The following is a 22434-nucleotide window of genomic DNA, read 5'->3' as shown; positions in this document are numbered from 1 at the left end:
TTCTCTGCTAAGGGCACAGGACTACTTCACCGCATCAATGGGAGAATGGATGGGGCCATGTACCGTACAATTCTGAGTGACAACCTCCTTCCCTCCGCCAGGGCCTTAAAAATGGGTCGTGGCTGGGTCTTCCAGCACGACAATGACCCAAAACATACAGCCAAGGCAACAAAGGAGTGGCTCAGGAAGAAGCACATTAGGGTCATGGAGTGGCCTAGCCAGTCACCAGACCTTAATCCCATTGAAAACTTATGGAGGGAGCTGAAGCTGCGAGTTGCCAAGCGACAGCCCAGAACTCTTAATGATTTAGAGATGATCTGCAAAGAGGAGTGGACCAAAATTCCTCCTGACATGTGTGCAAACCTCATCATCAACTACAGAAGACGTCTGACCGCTGTGCTTGCCAACAAGGGTTTTGCCACCAAGTATTAGGTCTTGTTTGCCAGAGGGATTAAATACTTATTTCCCTCTGCAGAATGCAAATAAATTCATATACTTTCCACAATGTGATTTTCCGGATTTAATTTGTGATGTGCTATCTCTCACTGTTACCAATAACCTACCCTTCAATTATGGGCTGCTCATGTCTTTGTCAGTGGGCAAACTTACAAAATCAGCAAGGGATCAAATACTTATTTCCACCACTGTATATGTAACATCCAGGGTCTAGTAGATGTCAGAGGCCTACAAATGTCAAACACAAAGAGCAGACTATTACATTTCTAGTTTCACCCTAGTGCAGTGATGGGCAACCTTTTGAGCTTGGTGTGTCAAAATTCGCCAAAACTCCGAGCATAACTCGGGTGGTGTGTCACTTCGAGAAAAAAACCATAATTTCGCAATATTTATAGTTTAAATAACAAAAATGTATAATTGTAATATATAACTGCATTTAATAAACCAAAAACTAATTATTTAACTTACCTGCCGCTATTTCTAATGGCGGGAAACGGCACCCATGATTTATTCTCCCTTTTTGTTTTCCCTCTCTCATAACGAATTGCTACAAACAAGTAGTGAAAGGAGCATTATAAAAGCAATGAAAAGTGATTTCTTAGCTGGACCGGTATTTTTAGGAACTTCCCAAACAAAGTGTGGAGCAGGAGCAGCAGTCGGTGTCCAAGCACAGCTGAGCTAAGGCTGCAACAGGATCACAGAGAGGAAGAAAGTGGCCGCTGACCCGACTATTTGTCTGAAGAGAGCAGCAGCTGCCTGGGTTACTCGCAACTCAGCACTCAGGTTTGACATTTAATCACAATTGCCTCGAGCCTCAGGCAGTTTTTTCACCTGGCTGAGCTACAACTGCAGTGAGCTGTGATTGGTTGTAGGGAGCCTGTCTGGCGCCTACAAGGGCACTCCTAATTGGATGATTCTGACAAAGAGGACTGCTGGTTACCAAGGCTGCGAGGTGGGGCGGAGCAGGGGGGCTCCGACTCGGAGGGGGGTTCTGAAGCTGCGATAAGACCACCAACGCCCCTGTCGCCCTTGCCTAAGACCGGCCCTGGCAGTAAGAGCAGGTAGGCTGGGTTCTATCTGCTGCCGGCTTTCAACCCGCGTGTCATCCAAAATGGCTAGGCGTCAGTGCTGACACGCGTGTCATAGGTTCGCCATCAGGGCCCTAGTACATCAAAAATAAGCTGACACAGGCAATAGACACTTACAGCAGTAATAATATTCAAACAGAGCCAATGCAAAACAAAACAAAACAAAAAAAAACGCAACAGTTCTCAAGCCAGTCACTGAGATTTTGTGCTGTAGCAGGCTCGAACTGGCTCGCAAAAGCTGGTTGTTACATTTTTCAGCTTTTTGCAAGCCGGTTGTTCTGGCAGGGAAAGCCGGTTGTTCTGGCAGGGCAAGCCGGTTCTCCCCCCCCCCCCCCCCCGATCTACAGGGTCCCAGGCTCCAGTGTCAAAGCTGGGGGGGGGGGAGGGGCGCAGTTGCTCCCCTAAATATATTTGTCAAAAAAATGGCGCCTATGCGCATGCGTCACTGCCTTCCCATTTGCACGCGGTGCCACTGCCAGAACAGGAATGCGCCAGATAAAGCAGATTGTCGTTGCCGCCTGCCTACCAACAGTGCACCAAGAAGTGCACTCCCAACCCGTCCCCATAGTGTTGTCTGCACTACTTGAATCCAGGAGGCGAACGTCGTCCAGAGAACTCAGCCGCAGCAGCCGTTGTGGTAATAACTTACCACAAGGCTGCTGTAGCTGAGGTGAGCACACTCAACAATGTTCTCCTTTTCCTGGCTTCAAGCAGTGCAGGCAGCACTGTGGGGGTGCGGGGCCCAGACCCCAGGGTCCTCCTCAGCGCACGGCCCGCCTGATGTGTGGTGCAGGCTGTGTGACCTGTTCTTCTTCGACTGATGGCTTGGCTGTGGTGGGGTAAGGGACTGTTCCACAGTGCGTGCTGTGTGCTCTGTGGCTCGTTGACTGTGTGTGTGGGTTGCCGGGGATGGAATTGCAACGGGTTCTGCCTCTGCGGTACTTGCAGAAGCTATCAGCCGTTATAGGGACACCCTAATCCTGTTATATTGGTGCAGAGATTTTTTTTTCTCCTGGTAAAAGAGCTTCTAAAACAGATATGTTATGGGAATCAGGTGCTCAACGTTCAGAGTTTCTATTTATTTACTTATTTATTTATGGCTTTTTATCCCACATTAAAAACATGAATTAGATTGGAACCTGGGAGCATTTAATTTTTTTTTCCTGGACAGAGTAATGCATTGCCCCCATCACCAGAGGCTCGCTCCCCAGGTATAGCCAGCTCTGCAATTTGGGGGGGGGGGGGGGGGGGGGGGGGTGCAGAAGTGGATCAGGGAGAGTGCCTGTTAAAAATTTACCAGCACACCACTGGATTTATCTTGCATATTCATTATTATCATTTACATGAACTGTCTCCACTGCAGGAAAGAAGAATTTTTTTCTAAGCATTAATGAATTCCTTATTTTGCATATGTAGCTAAATTAAAATGACACTACAGCAAATTTGTTTCATTTAATGTAAATCTTAAAATTTAGCAGTTTGCACTACGCCATTTCTACATCAAACTTTATTTATTTTTTTTTAAGAATCTGACTCTCCTAAATTGAAAGCAGATGCCAAAAAAGAATCCTCACTTCTAAGAGTGGTTTTCAGGGTTTCTTTTCATTTCTTAATTTACTTTTATATGTATGTAAAAGATGAAGTGAAGCTCATTTTCAAAGCACATATGTAACTTTGAAGTCTATGTGCTTTGAAAATGAGCCTCCACATGTTTTCTGTAGGTAGAAGGTGCAAAGAAATGTTACAAAAGAAAAGGAGTAAGCTGTGTCACTGTCCATTATAAAAAGGGAAAAAAAAGTTATTTAATTGTACAGACAAGGTTTATAACAAATTTGTAATGCACTGCAAAATTATGGCAAACAGGTAACCCAAGGGCTCACATTTAGCTGTGCATATTTCCTTATAAGAAAACTTGAACCATAGCGGTATTTGCACGAGTTTTCCTAAAGGCGCCACACTGAGCAGGAGAGAATGAACCTCGCTCCTGTCTGAACCCAATCCCCAAGAAAAGTTTAGCCACTATGGGGGAGGGAGCTGCACCTTTGTGCCCGATGCTCCCAGGCCACGGGAATAATGCTACTTGCGAGGTGGCTTGCAAGCACCATTATTCTTCTGAAGTGCGATTCAGCAACCTTGGTACCGAGATCCCGCAGGTCGCTGAATCCCGTGGGGAATCAAAGTGCAGTAAAAGGTGATCTTTCACTGCACCTTGATGAATTCCTCCCTAAATGCAACAATTTTCCAAATAAGGAAATATGTCGGTTGTGTTAGGTCACTGGAATGTAAAGACACACAAATTAATAACCAAAAATTGCAAAAGCAATAACTTTCGTATTGCACTAACTTAATAGCGTCTTCATTAGCTTTTGGGAGCAACACTCTCTTTCTCTGGTTAGAGTAGAATAGCAATGTCAGCTTTTGCTCATTCTGTTCTGACCTGAGAAAGAGAAATGTTAGTTCCTGAAAGCTAGTCAGAAAATGAATTTTAGTCCAATTTAAAAACAAAAACAACTTTTTTTTTTTTTAAACTTTTAAGCCTTTGTTTTTCTGCTTAATCCCAGGACAATAGTATGGGTGTGGTGAACAAGAATGAAAACTAAGCACATATAGAAACAGTCAGACTTCCAGTACACAGTTTCAACTAGGATTGAGCCATAAGACAAACCCTTTTAATATCCTGGAATTTAGTGAGTAAACATCATTACTCTTAAAATAGTAAGAGGACAGACATTTGAGGGGGGTTGCCAGTTTCCTTCATTCTGGGCCTTCTATGCAGGTTTTACACTAAAAATCAGTGGGGGTCCTTTTACTAAGCTGCGCTAAAAGGGGCCATGCAATAAGATTAGTGCGTGTTGAGTTTCCCTGCATGCTAAGGCCACTTTTAGCTCGGCTGTAAAATGGTTGCATTTCCTTTTTCCCCATTAATGACAAGGTGCAAATAATTCACTTAGCACGTGGCCACTTAGGTGCTGGTAAGGCTCACGCACTATTAGTAGGTGTAAAGGACTAATGCGCCGATTGGTTGGTGGTTGGCATGCGGCAATGTAGCTGTGCTAACCAAGTAGGACTGAGCACACCTAATCTCCACCTCCCAAACATGCCGCAGGCTAAATTTAAACAAAACCCTCGAATGGAGTGGAGGAGTGGCCTGTGGTTAGAGCACCGATCTCGCAATCCAGAGGTGGCCGGTTCAAATCCTGCTGCTGCTCCTTGTGATCTTGGGCAAGTCACTTAACCCTCCATTGCCTCACGTACAAAGTTAGATTGTGAGCCCTCCTGGGACAGAGAAATATCCAGTGTACCTGAATGTAACTCATCTTGAGCTACTACTGAAAAAGCTGCAAGCAAAATCCAAATAAATGGATAGGAAGCCAACGTAGAGCAACTAAAGCAGCTGTTGAGCTGTCAAATCCTTTTAGGCCCAAAATACGTTTGGCTGCTGTATTCTGAAACAATTGTACTGCAGTAATCTAAGGGCCCCGTTTCCTAAGGTGCGCTAACGTTTTTAGCGTGTGCTAAAAATTAGTGTGCGCGCTAACTGTGTAGATGCCCATAGGAATATTCTAGGTGTCTACATGGTCAGCCTGCGTTAATGCTTAGCGCGTGCTAAAAACGCTAACGCATCTCTAGCGTGGCTTAGTAAACAGGGCCCCCAGTGACTCAAAATCACAGCTACATGTTTGTACATCAGTGGCACCTTATTCCAGTATGATACAAACGGCACTTACCTGAATAAGTGGCCTTATACAATACCGCTTAAAGCCAATTTTGTGGCACCCTATTGGGTGCCTTTGTGAACTGCACCAAAAGTGACTACTGAAATAAGAAAAAAAAACAAAAACCTGCAAATCACAGCTATTACCCTGTACTAAAACAAGTTAAAAAAAAATAAAGAAATGCGTGACTGCAGTATCTACGACATATCAAAAATATTCTTCCACTTTCACCAGTTTTATATGCATATGTACACTCAAAACTAAGGATAATGTGGGTATTGGAAAGGATAATGTGGGTACTGGAAAGAGGGAAAAAAAACAGAGAGAGAGAGAATTCAGAGTCAATTAGTGCTTTATTTTCTTTTCACACATATATAGAATTCATTCCAACTTTGCTCTGTTCCCCGGTCACACTAGAACATCTTGTCAGGAAATAATTCTGCCTGTGCGTGTCTCCTCATGCTGAGGAGTGACCAGGGTGAGGCAGTACCCAGCCCTGATCTATGCATTAATTTTTCTCCACACACTTCAGATTTTTGTAGAATAACATCTTATTCCATGTCCTTTCTACTCTCACTGGAAATATCCAATCTGAGTCAAACAGCTTTAGACCCAGGTTTTCATTAATCCACTTAAAAGAGAAGACATATAATATGAGGTACAAAGTGTCCTTGGGGAGGCCTGGAACACAATCAACACATCTATTAAATAGTGTCACTTTTGCTAACAATTAGCCAAGAAATCATATTATATATTGCTTGTGATCTCTCAGACCGCTTCGTCTTCTAGTTTCTGACAAATAAATCGCACAATATCTTTTGGCTACGAAACTCAAAAATAATCCTCTTCCACTGAATGCTACTGAAATGAGACTTTTGATTCTAAATTAATTTGTATTAATTTTTTTGAGTTTTGTATGCAAATAAGTTATCCTCGGAGGCTCTCTTCTATTGTTTTGTACAATATCTTTTGGGTCTTTTGGATATAAGAGATCTATCATAAATTGGGCCAAGGAGAACACTTCAATATAATATTCAACAGGTTTGATCCAATATGGCGATTTGAACAGTTGTGGCGTGGTGGAGCTCCCACTCACCAGTGAGTGGAATTGTTTTTGGGAATTTCCCCCATGCTGGAAATGGGGAAAAGGAAGGGGAAACCCAAAATACCCACCTCCTCGGGCTTGGTGGAAGCCCCAACCGCCCGACAAACCACCCTGGAGAGTTTCGGGGTCCATGCGCTGGGACAGCTGACACACGCTTTGACAGAACCTGCAACTACGGAGGTGGACCGCAGCGGTGAGGGAGTTTCGTTAAACCCTCCACCTGACGCAGCTCCTCCAAAACCAGGAAGTAGCTACGCGTTGATGGGGTCACAGCTAGGAGAGGCGCCAGAGAGGGGCCAGTCTTCCCTAACTGTGAGAGGAGGACCCGTCACAGTGTTGACCCCGGGCAGGCTGTTAATGGAGGAAAGCCAAAGTTTGGAGCTTTCTTCTTCTACTGCCCAGAACGCTGCTTCCAGAGGGAATGGAGGTATAGTGAGACCAGTTGTTGTAACTATGGAATCGTTATGGGATGCGATACAGGGATTAAATTCCTCCCTTCTTCAGTTATCCAACTCCTTTAGGGGAGAGATAGCAGATTTGAAACAGTCGTGTCAAACTCTGTCTGGACAAACTGAAAATCATTTGAATAGAGTTACTTCACTAGAAGTTGAGGTTGCTCACTTACAGAGTTTTGCAGTCTCAGCTATCAAGGATAGGGAGTTTCAAGCACGTATGCTTGAGTACCTGAAAAATCAAGGGAGGAAAAACAATTTGCGTTTTTTAAATTTCCCAAAGTCATCTCTTATACCTGCACTTGATATGCTGAAGAAATATTTTGGGGAGATATTGGGAATTCCGACAGAAGGCTATCCGCCTATAGCCAGAGCCCAATACATCACAGGAACTTCCAGATCTTTGACTGTACAATCTCAACCTGATTTAAATTTGACTGAATTCCTAGAGAGTTCTCTGGAAGTAATAACGGAAAGAACAACCCTTCTAGTGACATTTGCATTAGAACCAGACAGAAATAATATTTTCCACATGTATTTTCGCTATATGAATTCAGTTTTCCTGGGGTCTAAAATACAAGTTTTCCCTGACTTAGCAAGGGAAACACAGAAAAGGACAGAATTTTTGGTTATAAAACCTAAAGTTCTTAATTTAGGTGGTTCGTTTGTTTTGAAATTCCCTTACAGATGTTTATTGACTGAATTCAATAAATTGTGTTTTCTTTGACCCCAAGAAACTGATAGAATTTGTAAATTCTAAAGAAGGTGTTAGGGATACCCCGGTCGCATCCAATAATTCATTTGCTGTATATTGGTTGCGTGTGTTAAGCTGTCTACCGCTCTATTGATGATTATTTTTCACGGAATGTTTTTTATTTCCTGGTTCTTGGATCCAATTGTGTGGACAAAGTTGAAGAATATGTTTTCTTTGGGAAGATTTTTGGATAATGTTAAGTGAGATATTGCTGAAACATTTATGTTAATATGTAAATGTAAAATAAAAAATATAAAATCGCAAAATATTCAACAGGTTTTTGAGAAGGTGGGGACTGATTGAAGCACTGATAGGTTTAATAGCCTTGCAATCAGCCATCATTTTTCTTTTCTTCAAACGACTAGTCTAATCCTGGTTTAACCCAGTTGCCAGAAGTGATTTATACCCAAAGCTAGGCACAAGGGCAGCTAGCCTAGGGCACCATTTAACCCAAAAGCAGCAGGCAGTTCAGCAGCAATATCCAATTTCAGAGTATCATTATGCAAAGATTTACACAGGAATATGAGGAAATCAAGACTTCCATGTAGGAAGGCAATCAGTGGCAAAATTTGGGGAGGATATTCCAAGATCCTTAAGAGTTTTCAGACACTCTTCAACTGTTCTGATATTTTGCTGTTAGAAAATTGAGTTGTCCTCATCAGAGTCAGTATAAAATTTATAGGTAACATTTTACTCACTTAAAAAGGGTTATCAAAAGCAGGCATTTTGCCTCAGGGCTGTTTAATGGCATTGGTAACACACAATAACTGTATTAGTGAACACTGTTAATAAATGATACCCTTAATGAATGAGTTGTGCAAAATGAGAACAAAAATGCCCCCAACCCATCTCCCCAGCCTGGTCGTCACATTTTTAATTAAAAAAAAAAAATTAACAAAAACTAAAACCTCAAGTTACCAAGCAAATAGTAAACCCCACAGCTTTGTGGTCTGGTATGACAAACAGAAGGGAGGATGCTGAAATAATGACAGGAATAAAAAGATTTGGAAAATAAAAAGTCAATTCCCTTCATAATCTGCAGGCCATAAATTATCGATTAACATTTATAATTAAATCTCTCTCACGCTGTCCACTAACCCATATGAGCAACATAGTGAGGGGCTGAAAGCTGGGTAGTTGACAAAATCATGAAAACAGCACTGAAGAAAAAAGGGGCCTATCAGAACAGCACTCCACACAGAAGAAACCAAGACCTTGCAGAGAATCAGATGGGCTGAGGGATTAAGGGGAAGTGAGTCTCATCTATGTCAGCATAACACTGCAGCAGTAAAAAACAGTGCTTATATTGCATTCTGCATTTTAGTTTATGTGGTTTTGCTTGACGACGTCTGAGATCCTATCATGTTGGCTGCTTCAAGGACAGCTGTAATATTCACTTTATCACCAAATTCTTTCTCCCGATGCTCTAAAAGAATACCCTATAAAATGGGAGGAAAAAAAAAAGTGTCCATATTCTGGCACCAGACTCTACAAATTTCAGTGCAGTAACTATCAAACATATAAATTGCGAGTGACCGTACTCACCCGCAAATGCGCAGTAGAGGCTTTCCATCTCTGTCCCACTCCCGAGTCAATACGTGATGATGGGGGCGGGACAGAGAGGGAAACTGCGCGAAGGGGAGGGAGGGAGGGAACCGCCGAGGTCGCTACCGCTCCCCCCCAAACGGAGTCACCGCCGCTGCCCCCCTCCACCCGGGCCCTCTCTTCGCAATTCAACTTACAGCACCGAAAACGCAGCAGGCAGATCAGCTGAGCTGCCGTCGGCCTTCCTTCCCTGCCTCTGTCCCACCCTTGCCGACGTTACGTCACACGAGGGCGGGACACAGGCAGAGAAGGAAGGCCGACGGCAGCTCAGCTGACCTGCCTGCTGCGGTTTCGGCGCTGTAAGTTGAATCACGAAGAGAGGGCCCGGGCCGGCGACTCGGGGGGGGGGGGGGACGGTAGCGGCGACCTTGGGGGGGGGGGGGGAGAGGCGGCGACCTGGCGAGGAGGGTAGCTGGAAATCTCGCCCGTTTTAACAGGCATAACGGCTAGTAATGTATAGTAATACAGTGGCATGCTTCCACCCATCCCTAGGTGGAACATAACTGTAACAAGATCTGCTTCACTAATGCCATGTTAAATGGAAGAAACAGTACGGCAATTTCATGAAGTTTTCATGATAAAGTAAAGCTCTCCTTCGCATGTAATGAGTGGTGCAATGCAACAACTTCAGGGTAGTAAAGCCCCACCTGAACTAACACAACTAGCAATGGATAGCGAACACAGCTTTCTACATTTTAACAAAAGGAAGACTTTCTTTTGGTTAGTTTTGTAGAGGTGGATTTATTTTAGCCTTTTCCTGTCATAAGGAAGTGCTACCTCTGTTGGGTGGCATTTCCTTACAACAGGAATAGGTTGAAATTAATGAAGACAAGACAGTAACTCACTAGAACATTTTCATTCTGGGAACTTCCCAATCAGACTTCCCATAAAGCCTTAAAGAAGACCCATCAGTATGGTCAAGGTGCTACAAGCCATGAGATGTTCTGCAACTCCTCACTGTGGAACACCTTCCCTGATTTGTTATAGATTGAGGACTATGCAAGGCGGAGGGGAAATCAGCCAGATAACCTGAAATCCATGATGTGCAGGCCGTTCATTCTGGGCAAGTTAATCTTCCGAGTTTGAACAGAAGGGTTTGAAGAACAAAATAACTTCAGTAACACACAGAATGTGATGGTGAGGGTGGTTAACCTGCCACTGGTGAGCTCTACCTGTGCCATGGTGTCATCTGCTTATAGCAGCACAAAAGAGAACCATCCATACCTGAAGTCTGCCTGTGAGGTGGCAGAGAAGGAGGTAAAGAGCATCACTGCTGCAGCCCTCACAAGTGCAAAGCCAATCAACAAAAAACTGGAGTCGCAAATTGCAGTTGCAAATAACTATGCCTGCATTGGACTGGACAAAATGGAAAAGAAGCTACCCATCCTCTACCAACCAACTCAAAAGGTTAAGGCTAATGCCATTGACCTTGTGCATGATGCAAAAGAAACTGTACTAGGTCATATGATCAGAAATCTGTACATATGTCGGCTGCATTAATTTTTAAAAATGATTTTAGCATGATCCAAACTCATCTAAATCTGAAATTGTGACTTTATATTGTGGTTATATATGGTTTACTGTGGCTAGGCTCAACGGTCGCCAGCACTGAGTTGGACAGGCAGTAACCTAAAAGAAGGTAAGACAGTATCCAATCCACTGAGGAAGCCGAATGGTGATAAGGGGCCCTGTTGGGATGATGTTTCGACTGCCCCGCACTGCCATACAAAGCTAAGTTCAACTTTTAGTTTTTTGAATTTGTGACAATATTTTCACAGTTGAAGTTGGAAGATTTTTTGCACCAATAAAAAAACTGTCTTCTGGTTTGGTTTTTTTATGACCAATGATAGAAACTGAGAACTGTGATTTTGATGCTGGAATTTGACATTACAATAGCATTTTGAGGTTATCACAGGCATCTGAAGTCTTTTCCCCCACCATTCCTGTATGGTGCTAATCTACAGAGAATTGATTTCTCACTCTAGCTTTGAACTGAGTTTAGACATTACTGAGTGAGCTTCCAGTTAGTAGTGTGACTTTATATCCACCACCACACACCTTTGTGGTTCTTCAAAATCATGTGTGCTAGCTAATAGTTTAAAAAACAAAACAACATTTACTAAAAATCTACAGTGGGCTACATACTGGACAATCTTGATGTAAAATTTTGGAAACAAGTGAAAGCCTGCTTCTTTGGGTAGGCCTCTAGATAAGTGGGTACAACTGAGAGCATTAGTTAGGGGGTCAGCTGAGAGGGAATCAACTTATGTTGTTTTAGTGATGTTTTCATGTTCACTTGGTATACTTTATTATGAATGCATAATTATTAGTCACACAAATTAGCTGGTGCCAGACTGGCAAATCTATAAACTTGTTGAAATAAAATAAACCAAGAGACCCCAGTTTCACTACCATAAAAGAAATCAGTTCATTTCAACTGAACTAGCTCCATCTGCTAGTCTCCAGTCTTTCACTTTCTACTCTATCAACCTCTTTCTGTGCAGATGTAGAGGACTCTACACTCAATATACTGGGAAAAGAAGACGGGCCATTTCAGGCTTTATCTGTCATCATTTATAGAGTCTTTTTCAGTTCTGAAATAGAATTCTCAATTATTCTATAGATACTGTGTCTCTAGAATAATTGAGAATTCTATTTCGGAACCACACCTCGAATACTGTGTTCAATTCTGGTCGCCGCATCTCAAAAAAGATATAGTGGAATTAGAAAAGGTGCAGAGAAGGGCGACAAAAATGATAAAGGGGATGGGACGACTTCCCTATGAGGAAAGGCTAAAGCAGCTAGGGCTCTCCAACTTGGAGAAAAGGCGGCTGAGGGGAGATATGATAGAGGTCTATAAAATAATGAGTGGAGTTGAACGGGTAGATGTGAAGCGTCTGTTTAAGCTTTTCAAAAATACTAGGACTAGGGGGCATGCAATGAAGCTACAATGTAGTAAATTTAAAACGAATTGGAGAAACATTTTCTTTACTCAACGTGTAATTAAACTCTGGAATTTGTTGCCAGTAAATGTGGTAAAGGCAGTTAGCTTAGCGGCGTTTAAAAAAGGTTTGGATGGCTTCCTAAAGGAAAAGTCCATAGACCGTTATTAAATGGACTGGGGAAAATCCACTATTTCTGGGATAAGCAGTATAAAATGATTTGTACATTTTTGGGATCTTGCCAGGTATTTGTGACCTGCATTGGCCACTGTTGTAAACAGGATGCTGGGCTCGATGGACCTTTGGTCTTTCCCAGTATGGCAATACTTATGTACTTATATGACTACATTGTAAACTAAAGTTTATTCACTTTTTTCCTTCATGCCTTGTTTCTTGAGCTCTCATGTGGAATGCAGATGAAATTCTGGATTCCAAAAATAATACTGCACACACAAAAACTAGGTCTCAGATGTTATGGAGACTTGCCATCAACTGTAGGTAGTTTTTTTTTTTTGCTGCAAATTGCTGTTCACAAGTGCGTTAATTAGTCCCCATTAGCAAAATATTTACTCCTTAAGAAGCAAAAAAATCTTAAATAGAAGTGATCAGAAAGGACTGGAAGGTTTAAATGATTTTGAAAAGAATATACATGCGTGCCATTTACACATTTTTATTTTCTGGTGCGTGGGTGGTAATCAGCATTGTATGCGCGTAGACCATTACCAACCGGTTACCACGCGAGACCCTACTGCTAAGGTCAATGGCTGGTGGCAAGGTCTCAGACCTAAAATGGATGCATGGCAATTTTCATTTTGCCACATGTCCATTTTTGGCAAAAATTTTTAAAAAGCATTTTTTACAAGTGCGCTGAAAAATGATTCTGCACGCGCCCAAAACACATATCTACACTGCCGCAGGTCATTTTTCAGTGCAACTTTGTAAAAGGGCCCCTTTGTGCAGCACATTTTAGAGGTCAACATGCAGGATTTTCCTCTGCTAAAAACATAATAGCTATTCTGGCTCAGACCAGTGGTCCATCTAGTCCAGTATCCTGCTTCCAACAGTGGCTAATCCAGGTTACAAGTACCTGGTAGAAACCCAAACAGTAGCAACATTCCAAGCTACCAATCCCAGGCAAGCAGTGTCTTCTCCCCATGTCCATCTCAGTAGCAGACTATAGACTTTTCCTCCAGGAACCTGTCCAAACCTTTTTTTAAACCCAGATTCGCTAACTGCTGTTACCAGATCCTCCAGCAATGAGTTCCAGAGCTTAACTATTCTTTGAGTGAAAAATTATTTCCTCCTATTTGTTTTTAAAAGTATTTCCATGTAACTTCATTGAGGCGCAGATGATCAAAAGCCCTGCGCTGTTCCAAACAGCGCCCTAAAAATAGCACCAGGACAGCGCAGGGCTTTTCTGCATCGATGATCAAAGATAATGCATGCAAATCTAAGCAGCGCTATTATCTTTGATCATCATGTTTAAAGTGCGGGAGAATTGTGCCGATCCTCCCGCACTTGTTTGACAGGTCTGGGTTGTCAAAAGCCCAAACCTGTCAAACAGCCTGCCCCGAGGCCCGAACGAGGTCCCCCCCCCCACCAAACCCCCAGAAAACGTCGTGGCCGCCGCCGGCCAAACCCTCTCCCGCTCCCTTACATGGTCTGTAGCCCCGCCCAGTGCATCCCAGGATGCAGTGGGCGGTGCTGGGCGCCGCCATTTTGGGTGTCGACTGACTGGAAGAGGAGGGAGGCAGGCAGGCTGCGTCCCTCCTCCAACACAAGGTAGGGGGGCCAGGACGGGGCCAGGGGGGTGTCACGACACCACGGACCACCAGGGAATTTAAGGACAACGCTGGGGGGAGGATTTGGGGTGGACTGGAGGTCCAGACCCCCCCCCCCCCCCGTCGATGGATCGACGATTTCTGGGGGTTTCGGGGGCTGGAGACCCCCCCCCCCCCCCCCCCCCCCCGTCGCTGGGTGGGAGGGCGGGAGAGGGTTTGGCCGGCGGCGGCCACGACGTTTTCTGGGGGTTTGGCATGCATTTGCATGCTACTTGCGCTGAGAGCCCTCGAGTGTGCTGTTTCAGGCACTCGAGGGCTCTGATCATGGGTCGGCTGCAAACTCTGGCGCTAGTATGGCGTTAACAGCCTCTAGCGCCAGAGTTTGCTTTTGATCATGAGGGCCTGAGTGTACCCTGGTCTTTGCACTTTTTGAAAGAGTGAAAAATCAATTCACTTTTACCCGTTCCACACCACGCAGGACTTTGTAGACCTCAATCATATCCTCCCTCAGCTGTCTGTTTTCCAAGCAAAAGAGCCCTAACCTCTTTAGCCTTTCCTCATATGAGAGGAGTTCCATCACCTTTATCATTTTGGTTGCTCTTCTTTGAGCTTTTTCTGCTATACCTATTTTGAGATACAGTGACCAAAATTGAATGCAGTATTATTCTTGGTCTTATTTACCATCCCTTTCCTAACAATTCCTAGCATCCTGTTTGCTTTTTTGGCTGCCGCCGCACACTGGGCAGAAGATTTCAGAGTACTGTCTACAATGACACTGGGTGCCGACTCCTAAGGTGGTCCCCTAGCATCAGGTAACTATGATTCAGATTATTCTTTCCAATGTGCATCACTTTGCATTTGCCCACATTAAAAATTCATCTGCCATTTGGATGCTCAGTCTTCCAGTTTCCTAATGTCTTCCTGCAATTTTTCACAGTCCATATGTGTTTTTGACAACTTTGAATAGTTTTGTGTCACCTGCAAATTTAGTCACCTTGCTTGTTGTTCCGATTTCCAGATCATTTATAAAAATGTTAAATAGCACCGGTCCCAGTACAGATCCTTGCGACACTCCACTATTCACCCTCTTTCCATTGAGAAAAATGGTCATTTAACTCTACCCTCTGTTTTCTGTCTGACAACCACTTCCTAATCCACAAAAGGACACTGCCTCCTATCCCATGACTTTTTAATTTTCTCAGACATAACTTAATACATTTCTTGATTAGCTTTCGAAGGTTACCCTTCTTCGTCAGATCGGAAATAGTCAGAACTTTGTGATCAGGAAGATGTGCTGCTAACTGTATTACTTCATGACCTAGTCAGTATTACTAATCAGGATTGTGTAATAACCTAGTAACCAGTGATATCAGTGTTTTAGTTAGACAATACATTCTACAGTTGCTTATCAGCATAAGGGAGCTACATTTGTACAGCTGAGCTGTAGTGTAGGGTGTATTATTCTATTTTCTTACCTATATAATAAATTAATATATTTCACAGCAGTGACTTTACTTTTATTCCAGTTCTCTCTAACAGAAGAAAAGTTCTGGTGTAGGCCCAGAACAGCCAGGTTCCTTTATAATATATAACCCCTGGACAGAGCTAGGAAGTTGGTTTAGCCAGACTCCTGTAAATGGAACCTGGGAATTACTCATTGGGTAGCTTTGCCCACAAGAGTTATTCATCCTATAAATGCTTACATATGTGGCTTATTTCCGATCTGACGAAGAAGGGCAACCTTCGAAAGCTAATCAAGAAATGTATTAAGTTATGTCCAATAAAAAAGGTATCATCTTATTTTCTTTTCCATGTTTTATTTTGTTTGATTTCTATTGATAACCTTAAGAGTGGACTAACACGGCTACCACACTCCTCTACTTAATTTTCTCAGGAGTCTCTCATGAAGAACTTTGTCAAAAGTTTGAAAATCTAGATAAACTACATCAACCTGCTCACCTTTATCTACATGTTTATTCAAGTCTTCAAAGAAAAGAAGCAAATTGGTGAGGCAAGACTTCCCTTGGCTGAACCCTCATATAAAAGTTTGCCTCCTATGTTATTACAAATTCTGCTCCTGGAACAGCCAAAGAACAACTTCCTTTGACGTTTGCTGTCCATATGAAAGAGGTCACAGACAAGGAATATCCCACAGGTTACTAAGTTAGCCTCTAAGGCAAGGCTTAACATGTCCCGGGGGCCAGGTCACCATTGCACCTAAAATTTGCACCCTGGAGCTCGGGATTTCATACCTTGAAAATTTTACTCTATTCGCAGCATTGCCTCTGAAACGGCTTCTCTGGTTCTGCACAGCGATTGGGCTCTCCACATACTTGAGACACGCTGTGCAGGAAGTTTGGGAAGTCTCACAGGAAATGAAACCAAGAGACTTCCTGCACAGTGCAGCTCAAGTATGTGGAGAGCAAAATCACTGTGCAAAGCCAGGAAAGCTGTTTCAGAGGCAGCGCTACAAATAGAGAGGTAAAAACTGGTGACTATGAGCGAGAGTGGGTGAAGGCTGAGGGGTGCGGAGCATGAGAGAGAGACTAGGTGCACAAGAGAGAGAGGTGCTGCCATCACCTATCAAGGTTCCTAATTTCACATTCAGTGGCAGTCTTCGGGTCACTATGTCAGTTCCCACAGATCTTCCTTCTCTTACCTCTTTTATTCCAGTCCTTTTGCACTCGTGCCCTGAACTAGCGGCCCCATCCACTTTTTAAAACTTTGGTACCGCTTTCGACCTGGTTCGACAGATCTCCACCTTCTCTTTACCTCTTGAAGGTAGGCCTTCTTAATGTACATTCACTTTGTTATAAATCCCCTCTAACAGTTGACCTCATCTTGTCATTCTTTAGACCTTCTTCTTGTAACGGAAACATGGTTGTGTCCTGGAGACACTGCTGCTCTCCAGGAAGCCTATCCTTCCAATTACCATACTTATGATATCTAACACCCCACCTGTCATGGAGGTGGGGTTGCTTGCTTTGTTCGTTATTCATTCAAGGATTCACTCTGCCCTACTACACCTTTGGCTATAACTGAAGTACTTATTCTACATATTACTTTCTGGTCATCCTCAGCATAGACGGTGGTGCTCTATTGCCCTCCATCTCCCTCGTCAACCTCATTCGACGAATTGTCAGCATTCCTGAGAGTTCAACAGTTTTCGATCCTTTTCTTTTAGTTGGTGATTTCAAACGTCCCCTGTCTGAGAACTTGAATGCTTTCCTTGCTCTTTCATCGACTTTGAGCTTATGACCTTCCCAACTCACAAAGCAGGTAATATCCTTGATCTTATTTTTACCTCTTCTGGTTTATCTATTTGTGCTAACTACCTTCATTATATTCCCATCCCTTGGTCAGACCATGCTCTTCTGACTTTCTCTTTGCAATGCGAACTGCTGGATCCCCGAGGTCCCTTTTCCTTCCAATCTTTTTGACTTCAGAATGATAATATTTCTAATGTTTCACAGTGGATTATCAAAACCCCCCTTACCACCATCTTCTTTACTACTACATCAACAGGCCTCTCAACTTAAAAGATCTTGTTATCAATTCTAGATGAGCATGCTCCACTCACAACCACTTCTGACTGTCCCATGCAAAGTGCTCCTTGGTACACACCTACATTGTGGCTTCTCTATTCTCATCTCCGATTGGCGGTCAGAAAATGGCGTAAATCGCGCACAAACGCAGACCATGTACTGTTTCTCTCTCGGTACAAGGAAACAAGGAATACTGGTTGCGCACTAAGAAAAGCTAAAGCGGACTTCTTTGGAAAACAAATTGTTCATGCTCTCAACCGATAACATACACTTTTTAAAATTTTGAATTCAATTGCTTCAGCAATGACAGTACATCGTGATTATGACCCTACAAGTCTTCCTTCAGATACTCTGGCTGTGGCATGGAGTAGTAAGATAAGTTCCCTTTCAGCAAGTTTTGACACTTCCCCTTCGTCCCCTAGGACTACCACAGATTCCTTAATTTCTATTTCTTCTTCATCTTCCCTCTCTACCTGCATGCCCTTCTTCAGTTTGGTCCTCTTTTAATTTGCCTACAATCACATCTCTCTGTAAAGATTTTGCTTCTCTTTGCCAATCATCTTTAGCCTTAGACCCATGGCCAGCTTTGATGATGAAACATCTTTCCTGTGAAGTAGCCCCCCTCAATCTGCCTCATTTAGACTTGCTGTCACCTACTAGTTTTTGACTGATTACTAACCTTCCATTCCTGGCTAAAGAATAGAAAAGTTAGTTCACACCCAATTACTGCAGCATATTGAAAATAGCAACATCTTACACCAATTTTAGTCTGGTTTTCATCAGCATCACAGTACAGAAACCTTACAAGTAGCACTACATGTCACTCGTTCGTCTCATGATCACCGTTGTTCTGTTATTGTTTCATTGGACCTGTCATCCTCTTTTGATCTGGTTGACCACACACTACTGATTCAACATTTGGCTTCAACTGGGATTTCAAGGACAGTTCTTACGTGGTTTACTAGTTACCTTTCTAACCATACTTCCACAACTTCTCTCCCTCTTTTATCAGGGTTCTATCCTTTCCCCGGAACTTTTTAACATCTTTCTTCCAACTTTACTCACACTTATTCAAGATAATGGGTGCACACCTTTTTGCTATGCAGACGACATTCATGTCGTCTGCAGAATTTCCAGCCCAGCTTCTATCACTCATCTTAATTCTTGTCTGGCTCAGGTATCTCTTTGGGTTAAGGCCAACCTTCTTTTCTTGAATAAAGCAAAATATGAGTCTATCCTCTTTCCGTATGTCATGATTTACACATCAGTCCTCCTACACTAGGTGATTTCTTTATCCTTTCAGAACACTGAAAATTTTAGGTGTTAATTTGATTCTGATCTCACATTCGAACGGTCATCATTCTTTGCACTCTTTGTCAAATTTGTGCAGTACGTCTTTTCATTCCAGCCTCTTCTCTGAAATCTCCGATTTTTGCATTACTCATTTAAACTACTGTAACTCTCTTTACGCTTGTCTTCCTTTGCACTCTCTAACTTTAACAATTAGTCCAAGTTGTCAAAACATCTTTATAATGCACATAGGTTCGACCACGTCACTCCAATTCTTGATGCTAAACATTGGCTTCCATTATCTAAATGTATTCAATTCAAAATTCTCACTCCTGTATTTAAGATAAAGCTATTCTCTGTGCTTTTATCTTTTCAAATTTTCTTATCCCCTACACACCATTGCATTGTCTTCATTCAGCTGATCAAAACCTTCTTACTCTCCCCACCCCAACTCCATTTAACAGCTTTCAGTTACCTCGGGCCCAAACTCTGGAGCAATCTTTCCACTAACATCCATAATCAGCCTTCTCTCCACTTTCAGATGAGCACTGAAGACCCATCTACTTACTCAAACCTTTTCTTCTACTTCATGACATATTACCCTTTTTTTTTTAAGCTTGTTTTAATGTTTGGAACTTACATATGTACTACTACTACTATATATATTTTAGACTTTCTATTTTGTAAACTGCGTTATGTCTATTTGTTAAGGCCACAGCAGTATATCGAGTTTTATTAAATAAATAAAATAAGGCAGTGCTATCACACAGCTGGCATCATGCTTTGGGAAGGGAGACTGCTGGCTCTGCCAGTGATTTGCAAAGGCACCTTTAGGAACTGATTTAGTAAAAGTAACGTTTCTTTGCCCAGGGACATAGAATAGGAAAAGAGCCTAAGTAAATCAGTTTCTGAAAGCGCTACTGCTGATCTGGCAGGAGATTCCCATTCCTCTTACACCCCCCCTCCCCCCCCGAAGAAAAAGTAAAATTCACTGCGGACAATGCTGGCGGGGTGGGGAAGGAGAAGCAAGAGAAGTCTCAGCAGCTGGCTCCTCAGTTTTTGGGCTAACTTCTAGATTTAATGAAAAATCGTCGAAGCCAGCTCTAAGGGATACCAACTGAACTGTTGGACCAGTTTTTCCTTTTCATTTAAATTTCTACATGCAAAAAAAAAAAAAAACCACACACACTTTAAAGAAAGGGCATTATTTGCCCATAAATGCTTTGTTTAATTTTCAGTGGGTTCTATGTTCAAACAGGGTAACCTTAATACTTTTCACATCTGCCCACCCTTACCAACTACTATCCTCTACCATCCCTTCCTCCAATACGGTACCTGCTTCCCGGATCCAATTACAAAGACACCTCCAAGAATAATCCCTTCTCCTTCTATGTTGCCACTGTAGCCATTCTTCCAAGCCCGCCAGAAGTTCTGCCATACGCCAAGACGAATGAAGCCCAGTAGTAGCATTTTTCTTTTGTGAGGTCCATAGAACTGTTTCTAAGAAAAACAAACAAAAGTCATTAGAGCTAGTGATGTATTTCCTGGCTGAAGTGTCCTTTCCCAGTGCCTGAGATATTCAACTACATTTTGTGTGTGTGTGTGTGGGGGGGGGGGGGGGGGGGGGGGAGTTATCAAGGTGTGGTAAAAGGTAATCTTTTACTGCATCTTGATATACCACAGGATTCAGCAACCTGTGGTAGCTCAGTCCCTCAGCTGAAGCCGTATCTGCCAATGCTGAAGGCAATATGATATAAAATATACTTGCCATAGAGAACATAAGTGTGGGTGCCGACTCTGATGCCCTACTTATATTTTTTTTAAAAGGAGTGGGAATGACCAAGATGACAGAACCTGGGTCCACAAGAGTGTTTCTCATGACGCATGCTATTCTCTGTTTGAATAAAGAACTTGGTTCTGTTATCCTGGTCCATCTTGTTGTGGTCATTCCCATCACCCCCCCTTTTTTCTCACCTTGGTTGGTTTTTGTGTGGGAGTGTTTTGGTTCTCCTTTTTTGTTGCCCTACTTATGGTTACAACAGCCAATGACATGCAGTTAGCTACTGACTGGGATGCCACATAAATGTCTAACCAATACCACAGGACATCCGTTTCACCATCGCTTTATCAAGGGGCTGGAAATTGAAAATAGGGAGCTTGCATGTCAGCTGGAACATCTGATGCCACATAGACAGGTATGAAACTGTGCCATACAGACAGTTGCTGGAACTGTGCTATACAGGTAGCTGGTGCTGTTGCTGCAGCAGTGACACTTACAGGGTGACAGAGTAACTGTGCTACACACCTGCTACTAGAACAGTGGTATAACACTGACTTGGAATGCTATGACATATAGGCAACTGTTGAAGGTAAAGAAGGAATTCAGCTATTTCAGCCACACAGCTCAGCTGATCATGCAACCGTATAAGACAGATGGTTGTCGTATCTACGAAATACCAGTACTGTGCAAACCATGTGGTTGTTGCAGGCACTGAAAATAAGAAGCTGCTTAAGCCGAATAGTATCGGCGGTTGTTGCAACTATGGAACGAGCCAGTTATTGCAGGTAAGCAAACAGTGATTGTTGCAACTACGGAACGAGCCAGTTATTGCAGGTAAGCAAACAGTGATTGTTGCAACTACACAACAGAGGTGATTGTAGCTGGAACGGCACAGGTAGATGTTGCAGGTCAGCTAGACCGGCAACTATTTTAGGAGAGCAATATGGTGGGGGGCTACCGCTTTAGGAGAGCAACACTGGTGGTTGCTGCTACAGGGGAGCAACCAAGAAGAGTACTGCCATTATATAATACAGGTGGCCGCCACCACTGTGCAACCAAGATGGTTGCTGCAAATTTGCAAAGGTGGTTGCTGCCATCAAGTAAAATAGTCGGATGTGACCACTGTGTAAAACCAGTGGGTGCAGTTAGTGTGCAATACCAGTGCAATTGAGCAACCATGCACAACACAGGTGATGGGTGCAACACACAGAGACTGAGAAGTCCAGAAGATATGGAAAGACTTGGGCAGTATGTGTGGAGGTGGAACCACAACTGATGGAAAAAACTGTGCCAGCTCCGAATCATTAGTGGCTACCAAACTTCTTCGGCTGTACTATTTCTGTAACTGAAAACACTAATGCAACTATCCTGAATCTGGCAAGCCAAATGAGTAACTTATGTTGAAACAGAGTGCACCCATGAAGGCTGATAGAACACAATCAAGAGTTGCATTGTACAGCTTTGACAAGATTTTTTTTTTTTTTTTTTAAATACTGGCGACAGGGGGGGAAAAAGAAGTTTGGTTATTTATGCCAAAATATAGCCAGCTGGCTGAAGATAATAAGTTACTTCTTAGAAGTTCATACAGGAAAAACTATAGTTAATTAGAATTAATGACTGCTACACATAAAAACAGACAACCTAATTGATATTCAAATTAAACACAGAGAAAGACAGTAGAATCTGTATCTACTATTCAGGCAGCTATTGTAACCATTAAGGTGACTGCACCAGAAAATATAAAATTAAATCAAACTGCACCACACAGCAATGAATCAAAGAGTATGAGCATATGTCCTAGTAAAAGCAGCTAATAAATATCTGGATTTGCTTGCTGTGAATTAAACAGCCAGGAAACACTTGAAAAACCAAACACCTGCTGACAGAAACAGAAAGAATTTTGGCGGGAAAAATTGTAGG

General features: G+C 42.8%; 1 protein-coding gene across 4 annotated transcripts in view; it reads right to left on the bottom strand.

Moving 5' to 3' along the window:
- Window positions 1–5594: 5594 nt before the first annotated feature.
- Window positions 5595–22434, bottom strand: part of PRXL2A (peroxiredoxin like 2A) — an 85244-nt gene continuing 68404 nt past the window's right edge. For all 4 annotated transcript variants that reach the window (XM_030203272.1, XM_030203274.1, XM_030203273.1 and 1 more), the window contains exons 5-6: window positions 20070–20234; window positions 5595–9010 (exon numbers count right to left, since the gene is read on the bottom strand). In XM_030203272.1, coding sequence (XP_030059132.1) covers window positions 8897–9010; window positions 20070–20234 — 279 coding nt within the window. In that variant the 3' untranslated portion in view covers window positions 5595–8896. The remainder of the gene's footprint in view (window positions 9011–20069; window positions 20235–22434) is intronic.

The sequence above is a fragment of the Microcaecilia unicolor genome, chromosome 5 (genome assembly GCF_901765095.1).
Source record: "Microcaecilia unicolor chromosome 5, aMicUni1.1, whole genome shotgun sequence".
NCBI classification, from domain to species: Eukaryota; Metazoa; Chordata; class Amphibia; order Gymnophiona; family Siphonopidae; genus Microcaecilia; species Microcaecilia unicolor.
The sequence above is the reverse complement of the archived record's forward strand: the minus strand, read 5'-3'. Positions and strand labels throughout refer to the sequence as shown.